The 18,802-nt window shown below is 42.4% G+C and overlaps 1 protein-coding gene across 3 annotated transcripts; it reads left to right on the top strand.

Moving 5' to 3' along the window:
* The first annotated feature begins 1 nt into the window (after position 1).
* On the top strand, positions 2 to 18,584 carry ITGB3BP (integrin subunit beta 3 binding protein). 3 transcript variants are annotated; one of them, XM_030278590.4, is made up of 9 exons: positions 2 to 89; positions 3,910 to 3,952; positions 6,690 to 6,828; positions 8,695 to 8,767; positions 9,503 to 9,581; positions 10,299 to 10,392; positions 11,457 to 11,516; positions 17,149 to 17,262; positions 17,690 to 18,584. In XM_030278590.4, exons 1-9 carry the CDS (start codon positions 85 to 87, stop codon positions 17,698 to 17,700), a joined length of 618 nt encoding a protein of 205 aa, XP_030134450.4. In that variant the 5' UTR covers positions 2 to 84; the 3' UTR covers positions 17,701 to 18,584. The 3 variants fall into 3 exon arrangements, with proteins under 3 accessions (XP_030134450.4, XP_030134448.4, XP_030134449.4); XM_030278588.4 differs by lacking the exon at positions 2 to 89 and adding an exon at positions 375 to 496; XM_030278589.4 differs by lacking the exon at positions 2 to 89 and adding an exon at positions 375 to 496 and having other exon boundaries at positions 8,698 to 8,767.
* Positions 18,585 to 18,802: the final 218 nt, after the last annotated feature.

Consider the following 18,802-nt stretch of genomic DNA (forward strand, 5'->3'; position numbering starts at 1 on the left):
GCGCTCGGCGCCGTTTCCAGCCGGCGGCGTTAGGCGGGCACACGGCGGGAGCTGCGGAGGGGCGGCGGCGGGAGCGGCTCCGGCATGTCGTAGGTGTCTGGGGAGGGGGCAGCGCTGCTCTCCCTCTCCTTCCTCTTCTTCCTCCTCTCCCCTCCCCTGTTCTCTTCCCTCTCTCTGTGCTCTCTCCTCTCCCACCGTCCCCTCACGGCAGAGCCCGCGGCAGACAGACCCGCTGCCGTGAGGGGAGCGGCTCCCCCGGCGGGTGCGGCTCCGTGAGGGGAGAAGCGCGCTCGGAGCGGGCCCGGGGAGGAAGGAGCGGCTGGCGAGGGGCGGGATTTGTTTTCAGATGGAAGCAGCCCGGGATTTGTTTCCAGATGGAAACAGCCCGGGAAATGCCGGCAGTGGTTCCTGGGGCAGCGCTGTGGGTGATCCTCTCTGGGTTCTGCATTTCCGAGGGGTCACTCTGCTCGCAGCGACGTGACAAGGAGCAATGGCCGTAAGCTAAAACACAACGAGGTCCACCTCAGCATCAAGAAAACTGCTGGACACTGAGGGTGGCAGAGCTCTGGAGCAGCTGCCCAGGGAGGGTGTGGAGTCTTCAAAGCCTGTGTCACTGCCCCGGGTGACCCTGCCGTGGCAAGGGGGTTTGGGCTGGATGATCTCCAGAGATCCCTTCCAGTCCCAGTTATTCTAATTCTATATCTGTCTACATGGCATGGATAACAGCCGTGGGGCTCTGTGGGAGAGGGGCAACAAGATGGTTCAGCTTGGAAAGGACCCACAGTGGGTCATCCAGTCCAGCATTCAAGCAGGGTCATCCCCTACGCATGGCACAGGCTGGCATCCAGGCAGGTCTGGAATATCTCCAGTGAGGGAGACTCCACACCTTCTCTGAACAATGTTCCAGTGCTCAGTCTCTGCACAGGAAAGAAGTTCTTCTTCACATCCAGGTGGAACCTCCTGGGCATCATTTTCTGCCCCTTGCATCTTGTCCCATTGCTGGGCAAAGCTTGATCTATCCTCTGACCCCTCCCTTGGCCACCACTGAAGGGATTGGTGAAAAAAAAGCAGGTTTTGATATGAATTTGTGGAAGTGTGGCTTCAACAGAGTTTGATGGCAAGGTTCACTCTATTGCTCGCTACACAGATGGAGCATAGACAGGAAAATGGGATTAGAATCAATTTAGAATGATTTACACAGAGACCAGGGATGCAAAAGGGTCACAGGGACGAGGATATGGATACAAAAGATACAGGTGCAAAAGTGTTTAGCAGCACTTAATCACTGACTGATTTAATATTTATAAAGTGATTCAATAGGATTTACTACAATTACAGCAATGACTAAATTACAGATTCACACACTCGGGTGCAGAGAGGTGGGAAGGAATTGCAGGCCTGTGGAGATCATGGCATGACACCCCCCCCCCATGCCCATTTTCCATCAGGCTGTATCTCTTCATTTTGTCTCCAAAGGGAATAAATCCTGCTCATTTTTCTCCTATATTTTGCAATTTATCAAGCAGGAAGTAATTAATCAAGTCATGTAATTGTGGTGCTGCTCTTGTGTATCTCTGCTCATCGTGGGCTTCTGGAAATCAATAAAGTTCTTTAACCTGATAAATATTAGGCAAAAAATAATCACTGCAGGTTGTACAGCTGGCTGTAAACATGTGCCATCATACTCTGCATGGTTAAGAAAATAAATTAAACCTTGTCAGGCTAATTCAGGGGTAGAAAACTCAGGTTAAATACTCTCACCACAAGTGCCTCATCTTTTTGTCTCCTTTTCTTGTTCCACTCTGACATTTGGTTCTACACCACAGGCAAAGTGAGCTATAAAAAAAAAAATAAACCATACTAAAAGTGGTGCTCTTCATGTTATTTCCTAAAATACTTTTCTTTACACATGTTGTTTTTTCACCACATTCTTCTTTTGGAAGATCTGAGAGACAACAATTTGGCCAACAGGGTTTTCATGTGAGGTGTCAGGATAAATTTGTTTTCAGGGGCCCAAGCCAGGGTCTGTGTGTAGACTTAGAGCATAAATTTTTAATAATTCTGATTTAACTTCTCATATTATGGCATTGAAAAGACAATCAGTAAAAACAAGCCCCCAAGCAAACCAGGCTATTGGGTGGCACAAGGCAAGGTTGACCTCCTAAAGGTAAAATTCTATTTTCCAATACAATATTCCAGCTCTTTCCAACGTTGAAGAGCTTGGAACGAGGCTCCATCTCTGCCCCCATAGTTCAGGGTGCTTGCAGAGAGAAATTTGGGCTGTGTGCTGCTCTGTGGCTGTACACAATATTTGAAAGACTTCAAAGAACGTGGCTTTGATCAGTGCACAGCCTTCCCCCTAAGAAATGTTCTCAGTGTTTATAACTTAGTGGGATTTTCATGTAGTTTCTCATTTATTTCATCCTACAGCTGTGCTCCTGCTCCTGATTTCCTGTGGCTTTCAGCTCCTGTTGACACCTGCCATAAAAACTTCCATCAGAACATGCCTTAGTGTAACATGCAAATGCATTGGCCCCCGGAGCATCCTTGCAGTGTGGATGCATTAATAAATGGAATATTTCTCTGCTGCCACGAGCTGGAAGCTGTAATGGAGTCGGGATTCCTTGAGCTATATGGGGTTCTCTTTAAAAAAGAAATACATTGTAAAGAATTCCATCAAACTGTTGCAGCTTTGGCTGCCCTTTGGCCAGAATTTCAGAGGCCTTTTTAATTTAAATGTTACCTGTTTACTTGGCTTTTTAAAGACAGGATATTTCTTTTCCCCTTTTTGTAATAGAGATAGCTGTAAAACAGTTTTCATATAAGACCTTTGCCTGAGTTACATATCAAAGATGTGTTTCCATTCTATTTTCCCAATCCTTTAATTTACAGTTTTGGAATAGCAGCATAAATTTGAAAAGGGTATGTTTGGAATGAGGTAATCTAAATTCCTTACAAGGCAAAACATTCTTTTTCCAAGATGAAAACTGAGCTAAGTTCTTGAAATATGATGTATATTCCAAACCTTATTTAATTCAATGTAATATATATGCTTCTTGGGGACTGTTCTTACAAAGATTTTTTTTCTCTCATCGTTTTACATCATGCTTTAAACTATTGTTAAGATTTAGGAACGTGCTTAAAAAGTTTCCGTTGTCTCTGGGAAAAATAGTCTTAATTTATGTTGACCTTTCTTTCCTTGGAGCATTTTGCCTGCATTCAATAAAATTTTGATGACTGCTCTTTAGCAGACAGCTGTACCATATAAAGTATTATAAATATTCAGCTTTCCTCTTCCAGTGTTGCCATTAACAGCTGGGCATCCAGTTCAGAGGAGCAGATTTTGCAGAGAGAGCTTGGCATGTTCCTGAATCAGGAGAGGGAAGAGGGGAAGCAAACAGTTTCTTATGGTTTGGGGACCTGTAAAGACATAGAGCATCTGTTCCCCAGTTAAGTCATAGGCTGGTAGCACTGAATCATGTTAAGAGCTAAAATGATGAGAAAAACTACTTTTTTCACCTTGCCTGTACCTGTGTCTTAAATGTCTTAAACATTATTTCGACTAATGGCAAAATAATTGCAAGCCTTGCTCAGAAGGTATGTAAATGGAAATGCTTTTGCGGGGGGGTTGTTGTTTTATAGCCTTGGAGAAAAGATAAATACTCAGCATGATTTCACTTCAGAGCCTTGATTTTATCTCTGGTATAAAATGGAGAATCAGATTTACTTAGGCAAACACTTTATCCTTCTAAACAAGCAACATTCAGGGAATGGATTTGCTTTGGATGCCATCAGTTAATGTGAAACCAAAAAAGGAGACTGTCTTTAACATTATCAATGATAGACCTTACTAACAGAAATCTTTGTGTCTACAAGACCATAAAACCTGTCCATGTTTTTCTCTTGCAGGGTTAAGAGAGCATTAAATTTGGACACTGTTCAAAAAGATAATGTAAGTATTTTTTGGTGTCTGGAGCCATCTGGGCTGTATAAATATATATGTATATATATCTGTGTGCAAAAACAAATGTGGATATAGACAATCCATTTCATTTTAGCTGCCTTTATGTTGTTACAGATTGGATGTTGTCTGAGCAAATCTTAAAGCACAAAATTACTGCTGCAAATATTAGTATAAAATTGATTGTATTTCATTTGTCACAGAACTGCCTGGCGTTAAGTAATGTACATCTGCATGAATCACTTGAAAAATGTGCATATTGTTATTGCCACCACTATTTACCCAAGAGCTGAATGAGTTAAGATCCTTGGTGAAATCATTTATTTAGAAATTAGCTCCATTATCCTGGGAAGCAAACATTCTGCCATGTAATTGTACGTGTGACAATATGGAATTATGATAATGCTGTAATCTGCATATTAGAAACTGCAAAATTGAAATGCAAACATTAAAGGCATTTTCGTGTCAGGGCTGTAATTACCTCCCTCAGCTAATCTGGCATAATGAAACAATAAACTCCTAACGCTGCCATCAATTTCACCCCGGTTATCACAACCAAAATAAAATCCTACTGGTGCTGTTATTTGTTCTAAATGCAGCTCCAGCATCCTCCCAGCCACCAGCATGTCCTGACATATGTCACTTTGTCACCTCCCACTGCGGCTCCTGCTGCAGCCAGCAGGGCACAGGAGCTGGGGAGGATGGCAGGGTGCAAAGGAAGGAGAATTTTGGAGAAGGACAGAGAGAAAAGAGCTGGTCAGCAAACGAGCTCCCAATCAATCTCCAAGCCTGGGTCGTTTTGAAGAGGTTTTTGTATATGCAGCACCTATCTGGAGGCCTCAGTGGTATTGAGCAAGGCAGAAATTGGGCATTTAAAAAATTTCTAGACACTTGTTTTTTGAAAATTTCAACAGAGGTGGGAAAACACCACGGTGGCACCAAAAAAAATTAACAGTTTAATTAGCAGCTTAGAGTACCCTAACCCAACTTGTTTGGCTCAGAATGCAGCTGTGACTGTAGTTTTGTATCTGTTTCTTGGGCTGCAGTAACATTTTTGTAGACAAGTGGTCCAGCTGAAATTCCATGGGATACTTTTCCTGCCCTAAAGCCATCCCCTCCCATGAGATAAAAAGATTTACTCCATGTTTACCTGCAGTCAGGTTCTTGTGGAGCAAAAAGCTGAGGAAAAACCCCCCTGAATGATAGAAACTTCTACTGGAGGCTCAGTGATGTGGCTTTACACTGATTTTTGGTTCACACATTATTGGTCCCCAACAGATGCATGTCAAAGATTTAAATTAAATAACTTTACAGAAGGAAAGAAGGAACAGAAAGTAGTGAATTCGTGGTTTGGGTGAAATACATGCTTAATCTTTGCTGTTTCTCTCATTCCTTCCCTGTTTTTACCAAGAGTTCCTCATTCCATGGATCAAAATATTCATGAATCAACCAGATTGGGAATGAGTATTTTTAGATTTTTGGAATCTCAGTGTAGTATTGTTAAAAAAATTCATAACTGGAGTAAAATTCTTCTTCCAGGAGGAGAAAATCTTACTGACAAATAAAATCTGTTCTTGTAAGTGCTGCAGGAATTTTGTTTAAAATAACCTTATCCATATCCAGAAGTGAGGTGGCTGCTGTTCAAGCAGGAAAAATAGTTTGAAATGTTTGGAGATTCTCCCTGTTGAAAAGGAGATTTGATGACATGTTAAGCCCTAAATTGGCATTGATACTTCAATTAATATTTCATTTGCAGGTGATTTGAAAGATTTCTTTAACCTGCTTGAATGTGGCAAGACAGAGTGAGGATTTCTGCCAGGTGTAGAAATCTGCAGAAATGCTGCTAGACTGGAACAAGAGTATAAATGAGAGGTGTGAAATTATTTAAGGTATTTGAGACTAAAACAAGGCAGAGGCAAGTGGGCAGCAAATTAAATCTTTTCAAATCTGCTGTAAGTCCCACTACTGATGATGAGCAGTAGCACTTGGGGGTTGTAAAGTAAAGGTTTGGGTTGGTTTCTTTTATTTCTGTACATGAAATGTGCAGAAAATCCCAGATTTTCATCCTTGCAATTCAGCATCCATGCTAGAGCCTGTCCCAGGGAATCCCAGTTCATTTTCCAGCATGGCAGATTTATTCTTCTGAAAACTTCTCTGCACAAAGCCTTTAACATCATTAAATAATTCCTCTTACATCATTAGACATATTGAAACCCTGAACCCCAGACAAAATTTTGGCTTTAAGGGGCTCACTTTGGATTTTTTCAATCAACACTGTTTAAAAAAAATACTAGAAATAATTTCTGATACAATTAAAATATAAAAATATTTATGTCTTAAATTGTTATTACTGGAAAAAAAATAACTTGGTTTGGCTGCTTTAAAAAAGCCCCAAACATCAAGGTGATCATGCCAGAGTACCAAAATCCCTGGAAAACAGATATTTTTTCTTTATGGAACCTGGGAGACGATGTGTTTGAAAGGATTTTTTACTTTTTAGAGTCAAACAAGTTTTATTGAGAAGAGGGAGTGATAGAGAACCTTGATGAGCACAAAGTCACCCCACCACAACATTTAACACGGGCTTTCCATAGTGGGAATACATAAAGCCAGGAATTACTTAGGAAAACCTTAGGTAGTAAAAGCTCAGAGAGGTTTTGTCAATACTCATCAGGATTGTTTTTTTGTTTTGTTTTGTTTTTTTTTTTTGTATTTTTCTCCATTTCAGGCAACTGATGCAACCCCCCTGAAGGCCAAAATGAGCAACCTGAATTTCTACTCACCCACCACGGGCACACGCCAGCTGAGTCCCTGCTCCTCTCCCACCTGGGACAGGGCTCAGGATCCCAGCAGTGCCCCAGCAGAGGGTGAGCTGAGCATCCCCTCCTTCCTACCACAGCATTTTCCTGCTTTTTCCTGCATTTAGCACTTCTCTCCCATCTGCTACATTTGATTTCTTTTTCCTGTCCAAGAGTCTCTTCTGGAAAAGCCAAAGTTGGGACTTAAACTTCAATTTTTTCAGTGTGAATCTTGGGGGTGTTTGTAAAACAACTGAGTGAGACAGTTTTTAATTAACATAACACTGAATGTCATCAGCTCTCAGAAAAGACACCTCTGTAAGATTATAATGATATTATTTCCAGTTTACTTTAGGATAAATGTTCATTTAGTTATACAGTCACAGCTTTTGTCTCTGACTGCTCAAGAAGCAGATTTTCAGTAGACTGAGCTGCTTTTTTCTTTGATGACTGTATAAAAATATTGTGGTTGTGGCCTCTTTAAGTGTTGAGGAACCCTCAGGTTACTAGGTGTAACTTTTTTATTATAAAAAGAAGAATACAGAGGGACTTTTTGTCACCTTTCCCTATAGAGCTTTAATTTCCTTGCAGTACAACTCTAGAAAAGATGTTTAAGTCTCAACAACAACAACAATAATAATAATAATAATAATTTATACTAATTCTTTATACTGCTGCCAGTCTCTCTCTTTTTTTTTTTTTTTTTTTTTTCCTGTATTCATATAGCTACAAGATGGTCGTGTGCAATTATTAAATCCCAGGTTCCAGGTTGTCCATTTTAACCCACAATTTCTGCTCTTCTTCTAAAAATCCACAGTACTGGTCTAAAAGTATGACCTGTTTGATAATTGATGACTGATTTAAGTCCCAGTTATATTGACTACTTAGATTTAAAATGAAATCTTTGAGGGTCTTAACTTTTAGCTACTGTATTAAAGCTTAAACTTCTATAGCACTTTGTCATCCTGAAGTGTTTCTAAATGTTTTACAAAATATTAAAATTAAAAGTTAATTTATCCTTGAGTGCTGAGACTTGGATGTAATAATTTAGATCTAACAAGAAGAAATCAAAGTGTTTAATGCTGAGTGTGGTCTCTTTTTTTTAGTCTGATGGCAGGAAGGAGATTTATTACAGGGAAATGTGGAAAGCTCCTCATTCCACAGGGTCTGTCTGGGATCTGTACATTTGTTAAGCCCGTGGTAAATTCCAAATCTTTCACTTGAAGGTGAATTTACAAAATCCCCACATTTTGTGATGCCTTCAACTTAATCCATAATTAAATCATTTCTGATATTCAGATGTGACTTTTCTTTATTGCTGGAACAAGTATTGATAGACAAGCTAAAATTTTAATCTGGTTTTGTTCTGATTCCTGTGGGAATTGGATAAATCATGTAAATTCAGAAAGTCTTGTGGTCAGAGGTCACATTTATCCTGCCCCATCCATCACATGTCAGACTGGAATATTATATTGTCCGTAGAGCACATTTGGAGCCTTTGGAAGCAATTCCCAGTATCTTTGTGGTTGTTTAGGAAATGGACTTGGGGCCAGGCAGTTTTCATAAAGGGAAATGGGAATTTCATAGCTCAGTCATTCCAGCATTTTCGGGATAATGCTCAATGTTAATCTGCAGTTAATAGGATAAAAAGCTCCTGGAAGAGCACAGTAAATATCTGCCAGGATGATTCTAACTTCCAAATATTAATGCTGTAATCCCAAGGTTTCCAGAAACCAAGGAGAGGTCAAATTCCAAAAGTCTAAATTATAAATAATTTAGTGTGGTTCATTCCAAGTCCTGCTTTCCAAGTGAGCTTTGAGGTTTTTCCTCTTCTCGAAAGATCATTCAGCACTCAAGGTTCACACCAACTCCTTCTTCAGGTGCTTCAAATACTCCACGTCTGATTTTTATCTTTATTGTGTCTCTTTTTCTGAGGAGATGGGAATGAGCAGAGCAATTCCAAGAGCGGATTCTCCAGGAGAGGGCAGCCTCAAACAGAGGACGATGTGTAAGTGCATTCAGTTTGAAGTTTGTTATGGGTACAGGGCTGTGATTGCATCTCTTTTTCATCACCAGACAATAACTGTGACGTTTATTCACCTAAATATTATGTTTGAAGTTGTAGCTCTTCCTTTTCATTATTGTAGTTGAACTCCCAATTTGTTTCCTGGGGTTTTTGCCTCTGCTGGATATTTTCCCACATCATTAGGCTGAAATTCCTTCAGTGTAGGATAGTGTCTTCCAAGTGGTGGAGCTGGACAGATTGTTTGGATGACAGTAGAAAAGAAAATATTAACATTATACCAGTGTAAAACTGTAAATTGATTAATTGGGGGGTGTTTTTTGTGATTCAGTGAATCCCTTGGTCAACACATCCAGCCTCATTTCTTAGTGACAGGAACCCAGAATTACAGAACAATTGGAGTAATTAGAGGCCTCATTGATATGTAAATGTTTGCATTCAATAATTCAGAATGTTTTTAAAAGGTTTGCAGGAGACCAGCAGTGACATTCAAATCAAAACAAGTCTAAACCAACACCTACACTGAATATTCATGTGAACTCCCATACACTTAATTTTACAGATGGAAAATACATTGTGCAGTACACTGATTTAAATCCTCAGAGCTGAACTGGATCCATCCCCATCCCAACGAGAAAAAACTCTGGGAAACATTGCAAACATGGATTTTCAGTGAGTGGGGATGTAGATAATTGGAATTGTTGTACCTTTTTTACACAGGTTCCTGCAACTGCAGTCCCAAGTGAGAAATTCCTTGCCCAGAATTCTGAAACTAAGAGCAAATCTGACAAGCCTGAAGGTCTGGTTTACACTGATTTGTCTTTTAAACTACTTCTAATATAGGATCTGAAAGCAAAATTAGGTTTTTATATGCAACATTTGAGTTTGAAGGGGTAGGGAAACAAATAAAAGACTTGAAACCAGACAAGCTGGACTTGGAAATCCAGAAAATGCAAAAAAACTCAAAACTCATTGGATTTTTTAAATGAGAAGAGTTGCTTTTCCATGTCCTCAGTTTTTAATTTGTGCACAAATAAAACCAATATGAAGTAGTTCTCAATTATTATTTAGAACTCGAAATATGAATTAACTGCATAGATTTTTATGTCTTTGAAGATTAAAGGTCCTTTTGTGTTGAAGTGATTATACCATTTAATTTAGCACTAAAGTATGATTATTTAGTAGTCCAATACATATTAAAATGCAAATCACTGCTCTCCTTTTTTCCCATTTTGTTTCCTGACTAAATTTAGCACAAGGTTCATTGCTGTACATCAATAGCTGAGAAATAATTCAGTGTACTCAGAGGACTGGGTTGATTTATTTCATGTGGACAAGGTTTTATTTTAAAAATAAAAAACAAACGATACTAATTGAAAATATTTTAATTGCAATGTTTATTTAGAAGAGGAGGAATTTAGAGCTTATGAACAATTTCCAAATTGGTTTTGGTATGTTGTAGATATGGAGTAGGTATTGAGAATGGGATTTAACGATGATTTTTGTTATTTTCCAGGCTTTGGAGGGCAGTAGAGAGCTGGAAAATATCCTCGGAGTCTCACACTCGTCCTGTGACCTGAGTGCTGAGCTGCAGAAAACCCAAGCGCTGGGTGAGGAGGGGGCTCAGGGCGTTTATTTATCCCTTTGGAGCATTTCCCAGGGATCACTCCAGATGTTGCCTTTGGTACTCCCCGGGACTCAGGAAAAATGCACTTCGAGTGTCCCCGTGCATCCAGCAGGAACATAAAAGGCAGGCACACAGGGGAGGGAAAACCTGGAAAAGCAACACCTTTTCTTATGGAAATGGTCAGTAAATAGTTAGATACTTAGTGGGTACTTAGGTGGGGATTAGGCTGAACGTTTGCACTTGGATTGCTTGGCCTTTCTTCTCCCCTTCCGAGGAAGTTGGTTTGTTTGTTTGTTTGCCTGTCAGCAGGATTAGGCTGATATAAATTTTCAGGCTTTAAAAATCGCTATTCATGTGTCTTGAAATGATGGACATTCCAGATGTTTGTCGTGTTGGGATAAGGGTACTTCACATCTGGAACGCTTTTCCAAAGGAGCCCGGAAAACAAACCTGGAGTGCCTGGGCTGCTGCTTTTTGCAGCTAGGAACAGGTGGACAGTAAAGCCACAGGTACCAGGGAAATTTTCTTCCCAAACAGTGGAATTGATGCATCACATGCTGCTGTTTCAATTACCATTTCTTCCCTGACTTGTATTCCAAAGCTCATTCCATTTTCCTCCTGCCCTGTTCCCACTGTAGTGCCAGATCCTTTCTGAGCCAGGATGGAGTTACCTGGGAACAGGCTGGGACAGACAGACAGACAGACAGCCCAAAGGACAGCTCAGACCTCCCATTGCCACTCCTGTGTCCACTCTTTCCCTCAGCTCCTTGGGAAAGAAGCATCCTTCCCCCATCTCTGAATTAGGAATCATGGCAGCACTAGAAGGAAGAAAAATTGGAACAAAATGTGAGAGGAGGCTTGGAAGCAAAATTTGCCAGAATTGTCTGTATTTTGAAAACTCTTGTTAATTTTTTTGAGCACAGTTACATAGGCAAGAGGGTTTTTTTTCCTTGAAATGCTTTGAAAGTGAAGGAGGCAGCAGAGGTATTATTTTCTTTGAAAGCTCTGGGGCAACATTTGTTGATTTTGGATTTATTTCTTCACTAGTGAGTCAAGCAGAAAAACTGCAGCTATTGAAAGAAAACTATGGAAAAGTCCCTGCCCGAGGTAAGAAACTCTTCATAACTCCTGTGTAACAGATGTTTTGATTCCTTTTGCTTGATTTCTTTTCAGTCCTTTTCACTTGAAATAAGTTGGGTAACCTTTAGGATATGAAAACGGTGATAATCAAATGTGTTTCTTCTGAATGGTCTGCAAATGTAAATTGAATATTTGCTGCTATTTTCATCGTATTGGGTATTACTCCATGAGACTGTGCAGGGAGAAGGAATCATTCATGGCCTTGCATTTGTGGCATGGTCCAGAAGATTTTCCATACCTTTTGTATATCCCAATTATCCTTGTTCTTCCTCATCCTCCTCCCTCCCACTGTGTTTTCAGTGTCACAATCTTGCAGCAAAACCTTTTTCACTTTGTGTATTTTATGGGGTATTTCACCCACTGCAGGGGGCTGTGAAATCCCAGCTCTGATGTTTCTTCAAAACCAGTGCTGTGAAAATATTTGAAGCTGGTGGTGTTTCATCCCCAACTGCTTTAGTGCCTGGGCAGGAAGGCAGGGGACACACACAGGACAGTTTCATCCTCACACTCAGTAAAATCACCAACCATCCCCAGGGATATTCTGATATTTCTGTTATCTTCACACCTTCTATCTGAAAGCAGAGCAAACCCAAAGCCAGGAGCAGTGGTGGCATCTCTGCTGTGGGGAATTCTCTTAAAGGACAGAAAATTGATCAAGCTGAGATTTGCTGGGCTGCAGCAGATTAGCTGCAAATGAAAAGGAGTGACAGCACTTGGGAAGGAATTGGGCTGATTTGTGCAGTGTGCAGGTGGTGATTTACAGCTCCCTGTGTCCTCCTGCTGCAGCTCCTGCCTGGCAGGGCTGGCAATGCTGGGAACAGTCCGTGCTTCCTTTGTGCTCTGCTCCTTACTGCTCACACACACTGAGAGCTCCATCTCTGCTCCACAAAGCAGCCCCTAGCCCCAAACACACAGCCAGGCTGCTTAGATGAGAGATATTTTGTAAAGGTAGAGTGGAAAAGAGAATTCCGAGTATAAGCTGAGCGATTTTGACGAAGTTCCAATGTCAGTTTTGCTTTCACAAAGAATAAATTCAATTTTGCGATCTTGAAAATGCAGTAGCGGGAGAGGCAGAGGAGTTTGTGATCAAAGAGAAGCATCTGGAGATGTTTTTCTTTGCCTTTTAGTTTCAGATGTGGGTTTTTCATAATTATTTTTAATTAGTTATGGCAAGGCTTAAAACCTATTGCAAGGCTTAAAACAAGCCACTGTTCTGTGGCTTGGTCCAGATGGAATGTCACATTATCATCACATGGTGAGGCATGAAATTTATTTACATAAACGACCTCCTCTTAAAACAACTTCATACAAAACATTCCTGGCTCAATGGGCAGCCTTGTGCAGAGCTCAGTGTATCATTTTGGGTGACCAGCATGGAAAAAAGACATCATTGTTTGCCCATGACTTGAATTTACAGTAAACAAAATGTTTTTGAATAGAAAGTAAGCAAATTGTAAAACTGCCAAGAGATGAATTGAGTTGGTGTCTGGGAGTCCGAAATGTGCTGAGAATGGAAGTGCAGGTTGGGGTGTGCACATTTTGAAGGAAAATCTCGTAGTTTTGGAGATTCCAGGAGTGAAAGCTCTAAAAGGGGAAGCTGCTCCAGCTGGCTGTTACAAAGGACAGGGACACTCTGCTTCCCCAAAACCCTGACACAAACCATGAGAGCGTTCCAGAGATCAAATACTTACAGTGGTGAGGAAAACTCTGTCCAGGCTGTGGTGAAATAAAAAACACTTCTTTATCTGTGGGGCTGTTCATCCTGCTGAGCCCAGGGGCAAGTCTGATCTTCTCTGAGTTCTGAACATTCCCAGCTTTCATGGTGGGGTGAATACAAGGGGCTGAGGTTTGTGCTTTTGGGACAGTAGTGGTGGCTTTCCAAGAGATTGGATCATGGTTAACTGCATGGATTTTATTCCATGCCACTTGAAATCACTGATGAAAGCAAAGCTGAGAAATCAGGGACCAAAACTCCTGAGTTTCCACCTGGCAGTAGAGTTTTGAAAGCTGCATTTATTTTAAAACATAAATCCCATTTCACAACTACTGCAAAATATAAACACATCCTTAATAATCAGAGCTCCTCTTTGAACCAAGTAAAAAGGTAAAAATACAGAATTCCACCATTTATCCCATTTTGTGTCAGTTTGAGTTCAGAATTTGGGTGTCCTAAGACTAAACCGCTTGGCTCTGGTGGTTGCTAGGGTTTATTTTCACATCATTCTCAAATAAAGTGTAACAGATTTATTGACCTTTAGATGTACTTAGGTGTCTGCCCCACCTTTCCTTCCTCCTCCTTGGAGATCTTCTGAGGAAAAGGGGAACACAGCAGTGGATTTTTCCAACTGTAAAACCCTAACCTAAAACCCACATCTATTTTCCTCAGCCCAACTTTGTACTTACCTACAGATAAGAAATGCCATTATCCCTTTGCTGGGAAAAGTGAGTCTGGGAACTGGCTGAGCAAAAATTGTAACACTGGAGGGATCTGGCCTTGCTCCTCTGCCCTTCCCTGTGGAAGAACATCCCTGTTTGTGCTCCTGGGGCTTTCCTGCCATCCCACTGGGACAGGGCTGATCTCAGCCCCTCCCTCAGTGGGGATTGCCCCAGCCCCAGGAGCTGGGGGAGCTCCCCACTGCTCCTGCCCAGCAGGATTTGGGGCTGGGGGCTTCTACCCACACCTGAATTTTCCAACCAGCCTGAGACTGGGGGAGTCTGGGCTCTGGGCCCAGCAGCACGAGGAGTTTTGGGATGGAAGGGAGGAGAGGGGGCAGCTCCAGGGCTCTGCAGTGATGGAACACCCTGGGCTATGCAGATGAAATATTAAGCCATTAACTGCAGTGGCAGATACAGAAATGCACATGAGACATATGACTGGAGGCCTCAGACAAGTACACAGAGAACTGTCAACCTGCAGTTTAGATTTAGGTGTCAGCCCCATTTATTCACAGATTTCACCCTTGTTTTTACACTCTATTTTCCTACGTGCCTTTTTAGAGATGCAAAAGCTATGAATTTTTAATTCTGGTGAATCTAGTTTAGAGTATTAAGCTTAATGAAAAATTCAAAAGAATTGTAGTTCTTCCAACATGTAGCAACTCCTACATGAGAATAAATACTGCTTTCTCCCATGAATATAATTATTTTAAATAAAAAAGAAAAGAAACATTAGTTTGGACTCACTTAGTAGCAATTATATGTTTAAGAGGTGTAAATAACTTGCTATCCAGACATTACAAATATCCAGGTGCTCTGTATGTGCTGATGACAACAAAATTGAAAAGAAAGACTGTAATAATTCTGACTGGTTTTCTCTGCAGAAGATATTGATTATTTGTGTGTGGTGAGAGATTTGGAAAATTCAATTAAAGGAGTTGTGCAAAGGTTTCATAAATTTCCCCAGTACAGCGTGTACACAGACATTGCTGCGTATTAAATCAATGCAGCACTTCACAATATATTTTCTTTGAAACATAAAAATAAATAACATTTAAACAGTTCTGCTTACTACAGAAACAAATTTTATTTTCTGTGAAGCATTTAGTCATGTGCTATCACTGACTCATACACATTTGCCAGCTGTAACAAATTTTATAGACGTTTTCTCCAGAGACATAGCTCATATACTATGAATTTTTAAATGAGCAAATGGTGAAGAAGGGATGTCAGCAATATAAAAATTGATCAGTTAAAAGATAAAAGCATAAGTAAAGAGATTTGTATGGTAGTCTTAATAGGTTTTATTAAATAAAAATACTATAAAAAGACAGTAATGAATAGACTGAAGGTTTTAACTGTGGTTGAGGTGGAGAAAAATTATTCTGGCACATTTAGTAGAAGATTGGTTTTATATCACCCGACAGGTGAACATTTTTTTTCTCTCTGCTTTTTAGATCTGTAAATGTTTTAGAGCAGTCAAAGTTGGGAGAGGATGGTGGGAGAACTTGGAGGGGAAAGGAAACTTGGGAAGATTGAGCCCTTTTAGTGCCTGTTGGTCCAAGGGCAGGGATGGCTCTGCCAAGCCTCTGGAGCAGGTCTGGGGCACTGCAGCCACTGCTGACCCTGGGAACCCTAAAAGTGGAGCTGAAGAAGGAACAGGCTGGGCCTGCAGCAGCCTCCCCTTCTGCCACAGCCCTTCTGGCACCTTCTGGTCCCTCCCCTGAGCCCTTTTCCAGCTGCTCTGTTCGCTGCCATCCCCACCCAGGAGCTCCTGGATGTTCTCTTTGGTTTGATGGAGCTGACCTCACTCAGGAGCTCTGCATGGGAAAATCCTGAGAGAGAGGCAGCTTGTGGGGCTTTTAGGAACAGCTCACTCAGAGGTGAGGCAGGGATGGATGGGATATTGGGAATTAGGAATTGTTCCCTGAAGGGAGGTGAGACCCTGGCACAGGTGCCCAGAGCAGCTGTGGCTGCCCCTGGATCCCTGGAAGTGTCCAAGGCCAGGTTGGGCACTGGGGCTGGAGCAGCCTGGGACAGTGGGAAGTGTCCCTGCCATGGCAGGGGTGGCACTGGGTGGGCTTCACAGTCCCTTCCAACCCAAAGCATTCCATGATTCTTTGTTTGGAAAACGAAGCTGAGTCTGTGGTGTTTTTGTGAATCTGAGCAGCTCCTGTTTTTCAGGAGAGCTCAGAGTGCTGGGCAGAGCTCAGCACAGTGGTCCTGGCATATTTGGGTTTTTTACTCACCACACAGGGCAATGCTGCAACCCATGGTTAAAGGGAAATCAGTCCTTTCCTGTGTGGAATTGTATTTAGCACAAGAAAAGCAGCTTGGAATTGACCCTTCTTCCTGTTACTTGCCAACAAGATTGGACAGTTTCCTCTTAGGAGCAGTTGTGGGGTTTTTTGGTTGGTAATTTGTGTAAACAAATGAAGTTTGTTAGGAATAAAGCTAGCAAGTGGTACCTGAGGCCAAGCTCACCCTCACCTGGGCTGGCCCTGCGCTGCGGCCTCAGGTGTGCCTGATCCAGGGATGGCTCTGGGTGATCAGGGATGGCTCTGGGTGATCCAGGGATGGCTCTGGGTGATCCAGGGATGGATCTGGGTGATCCAGGGATGGATCTGGGTGATCAGGGATGGATCTGAGTGATCCAGAGATGGCTCTGAGTGATCCAGAGATGGCTCTGAGTGATCCAGAGATGGCTCTGAGTGATCCAGGGATGGCTCTGGGTGATCCAGGGATGGATCTGGGTGATCAGGGATGGATCTGGGTGAACAGGGATGGATCTGGGGGTGATCCAGGGATGGATCTGGGAGTTCCTCTGCTGCAATCCCTGACTGAGCTCTGCTGGCACAGCCCTTGGGGATTCTCATTTATTCTTTTATTATTGATAGCAAAAGGCAGCAGCAGCTTCTCATCCTGGTAGCACATTCAGTTCTGGTTTGCCATCACTGCCAGGGATGGAGCACAGGTGCAGCCACTCACCAGGACAAGCTCTGAAATCCTGAGACATCGTGTGTGAAGGAAAAGGGGTGCTGACTCTTTAACCACCACAGCAACTGATTTAACTCATGTGTGAGGCAGGGTTTGCACAAATTCTGTCATCACACCACTGTGATGTCTATCACATACCACGTTTCTGTGTTTTCCTTGTTCACAGATCCCGTCCAGGCCACTGGCAGTGCTGCATTCCTGCTCTCATTCCTGGACAGAAGGAAGGAGCCCCTGGGCCTGCTCCCAGCACCGAGGCACAGCCAGAGTGACCAGGGCCAAGGTACTTCTTGTAAACCATGAGCAGAGCTCTGGGAGTCCTGCAGGCTGCCCTGAGGGGAATCAGTTGTTCTCTGCCCCTGGCATTTGTTCCTGGTTTGTTGAGCACTGTGACAAAGAATCTCTAGAAGCTCTGCTCCCCCACTGAAACATCCTGTGCTGTTTCTCCTCAGTGTTGCTGCTTTGGCCGCTTGTCCTTGTTGCAGCATTTCTCCTCACCAGTTTGTTCCTCCTTTGGTTACTTGTCCTCGTTCCTTAAAACATCCCAAGAAGTTCCTGCAGCTCTGGGCAGTGGGGCTGGTGCCCTGCCTTGCCTTCGGCTCCGTGTGTGTTTTACTGGACATCACATCCATAACTCCAAACAGATCCCATGACCGATGATGCTGCTGTCTAATTGCTATTTATTTTAGTCATTCCTCATCTCTCCACAGGCATTATGTGAAAAATGCATTCCACATCAACCCAAACTTCTCCATCTGCTGGACTGGACTTAAAAGGAGCGAAGAACCGAGTGTAAACCAATCTCCACAGCAAATCCCAGCTGGGGAGCGCTCGCTGCGCCGGGCAGGTGCACGTCCAGATAACATTTCTGGCATCTATTTCAACTTAACAATGTGCACAACAAGATCATCTCAATGTAAATAATCCACCCTGGGTGCTGTGCAGCCCTGTGCCCGTGGGGTTGGTGCTGTGTGCAAGTAAATCGTGGGCTCTGGAGGGCTTCTCTGAGGCTGGAGGAAGCTCTGCAGTGCCAGCAATTAATTATTCCCATATGGATGTGTTTTATTGTTTGCAAACACTTTTCCTGGTGGTGCTGCCATGGCTGGGGACAGATCTGACATCCACATGAGGGTCCCTCCATAGTCAGCCCCAGCCCCAGGGTAAAAAGGCCTCAGCCTCCAACCCAGCATTAACACACAGGGCTCTGGTTAACATTTGCTTTTAAGTCAAGATTTGAGTTCAGTTCTGGCATTTAATGCTGTAGCAGCAGAGCTGTTTTATATAAACCAACTTTTTTTTATAAACCAGCTGCTCTTCTCTTTTCTTCTCTTCAGCCTCACCCCTCCAGCCAAGTGAATCCCCTGCCTCTCCAATCCTTGCAATTAGGCTGAAAAGTGTAGCAAAACGATTTATTCTTATCAAAGTCCAGCACAAAAACAAACACTTGAATGTCCTTTCTACCACTGCAGTCCTCAAATCAACTGATTTTTACAACTAAAATTCTGAGCACCAGCATGATAAAGGTGTTCAGGGTGTGGCTGAGCCCACACACACTCAAGCTTTCAATTAATAGTTTTCAATTAATAAAAATGGTTTTGCACTTCACTGCCTGTGAGTCTAACTGGGAAGAAGGTTAGGAAGTGTTTGAGGGAATTGTGTAAGTTCTCATTTCCCTCTCGTCTGCCGGGCTTTCAGCTGGGGGTGGTTGTGTGTGTGAGGGTCCCTGAGCCAGCCAGAGTTTCTATAACCTCTGGAGCTGGAAATTAAATAATTACTGATCGCAGAAGAGTCTGGAACCAACTGTGCTGGTCTGAATCGTGCTG

Source organism: Taeniopygia guttata, chromosome 8, assembly GCF_048771995.1.
Source record: "Taeniopygia guttata chromosome 8, bTaeGut7.mat, whole genome shotgun sequence".
Classification (NCBI taxonomy): Eukaryota; Metazoa; Chordata; class Aves; order Passeriformes; family Estrildidae; genus Taeniopygia; species Taeniopygia guttata.

Bases quoted from the DNA above. Each gene is read 5' to 3' on its own strand.
- ITGB3BP (XM_030278588.4), top strand. From the start codon at position 375: ATGGAAACAGCCCGGGAAATGCCGGCAGTGGTTCCTGGGGCAGCGCTG. The intron at 497-3,909 runs GTAAGCTAAAAC...TTTCTCTTGCAG, and splicing joins CGTGACAAGGAGCAATGGCC to GGTTAAGAGAGCATTAAATT. The intron at 11,517-17,148 runs GTAAGAAACTCT...CCTTGTTCACAG, and splicing joins TGGAAAAGTCCCTGCCCGAG to ATCCCGTCCAGGCCACTGGC.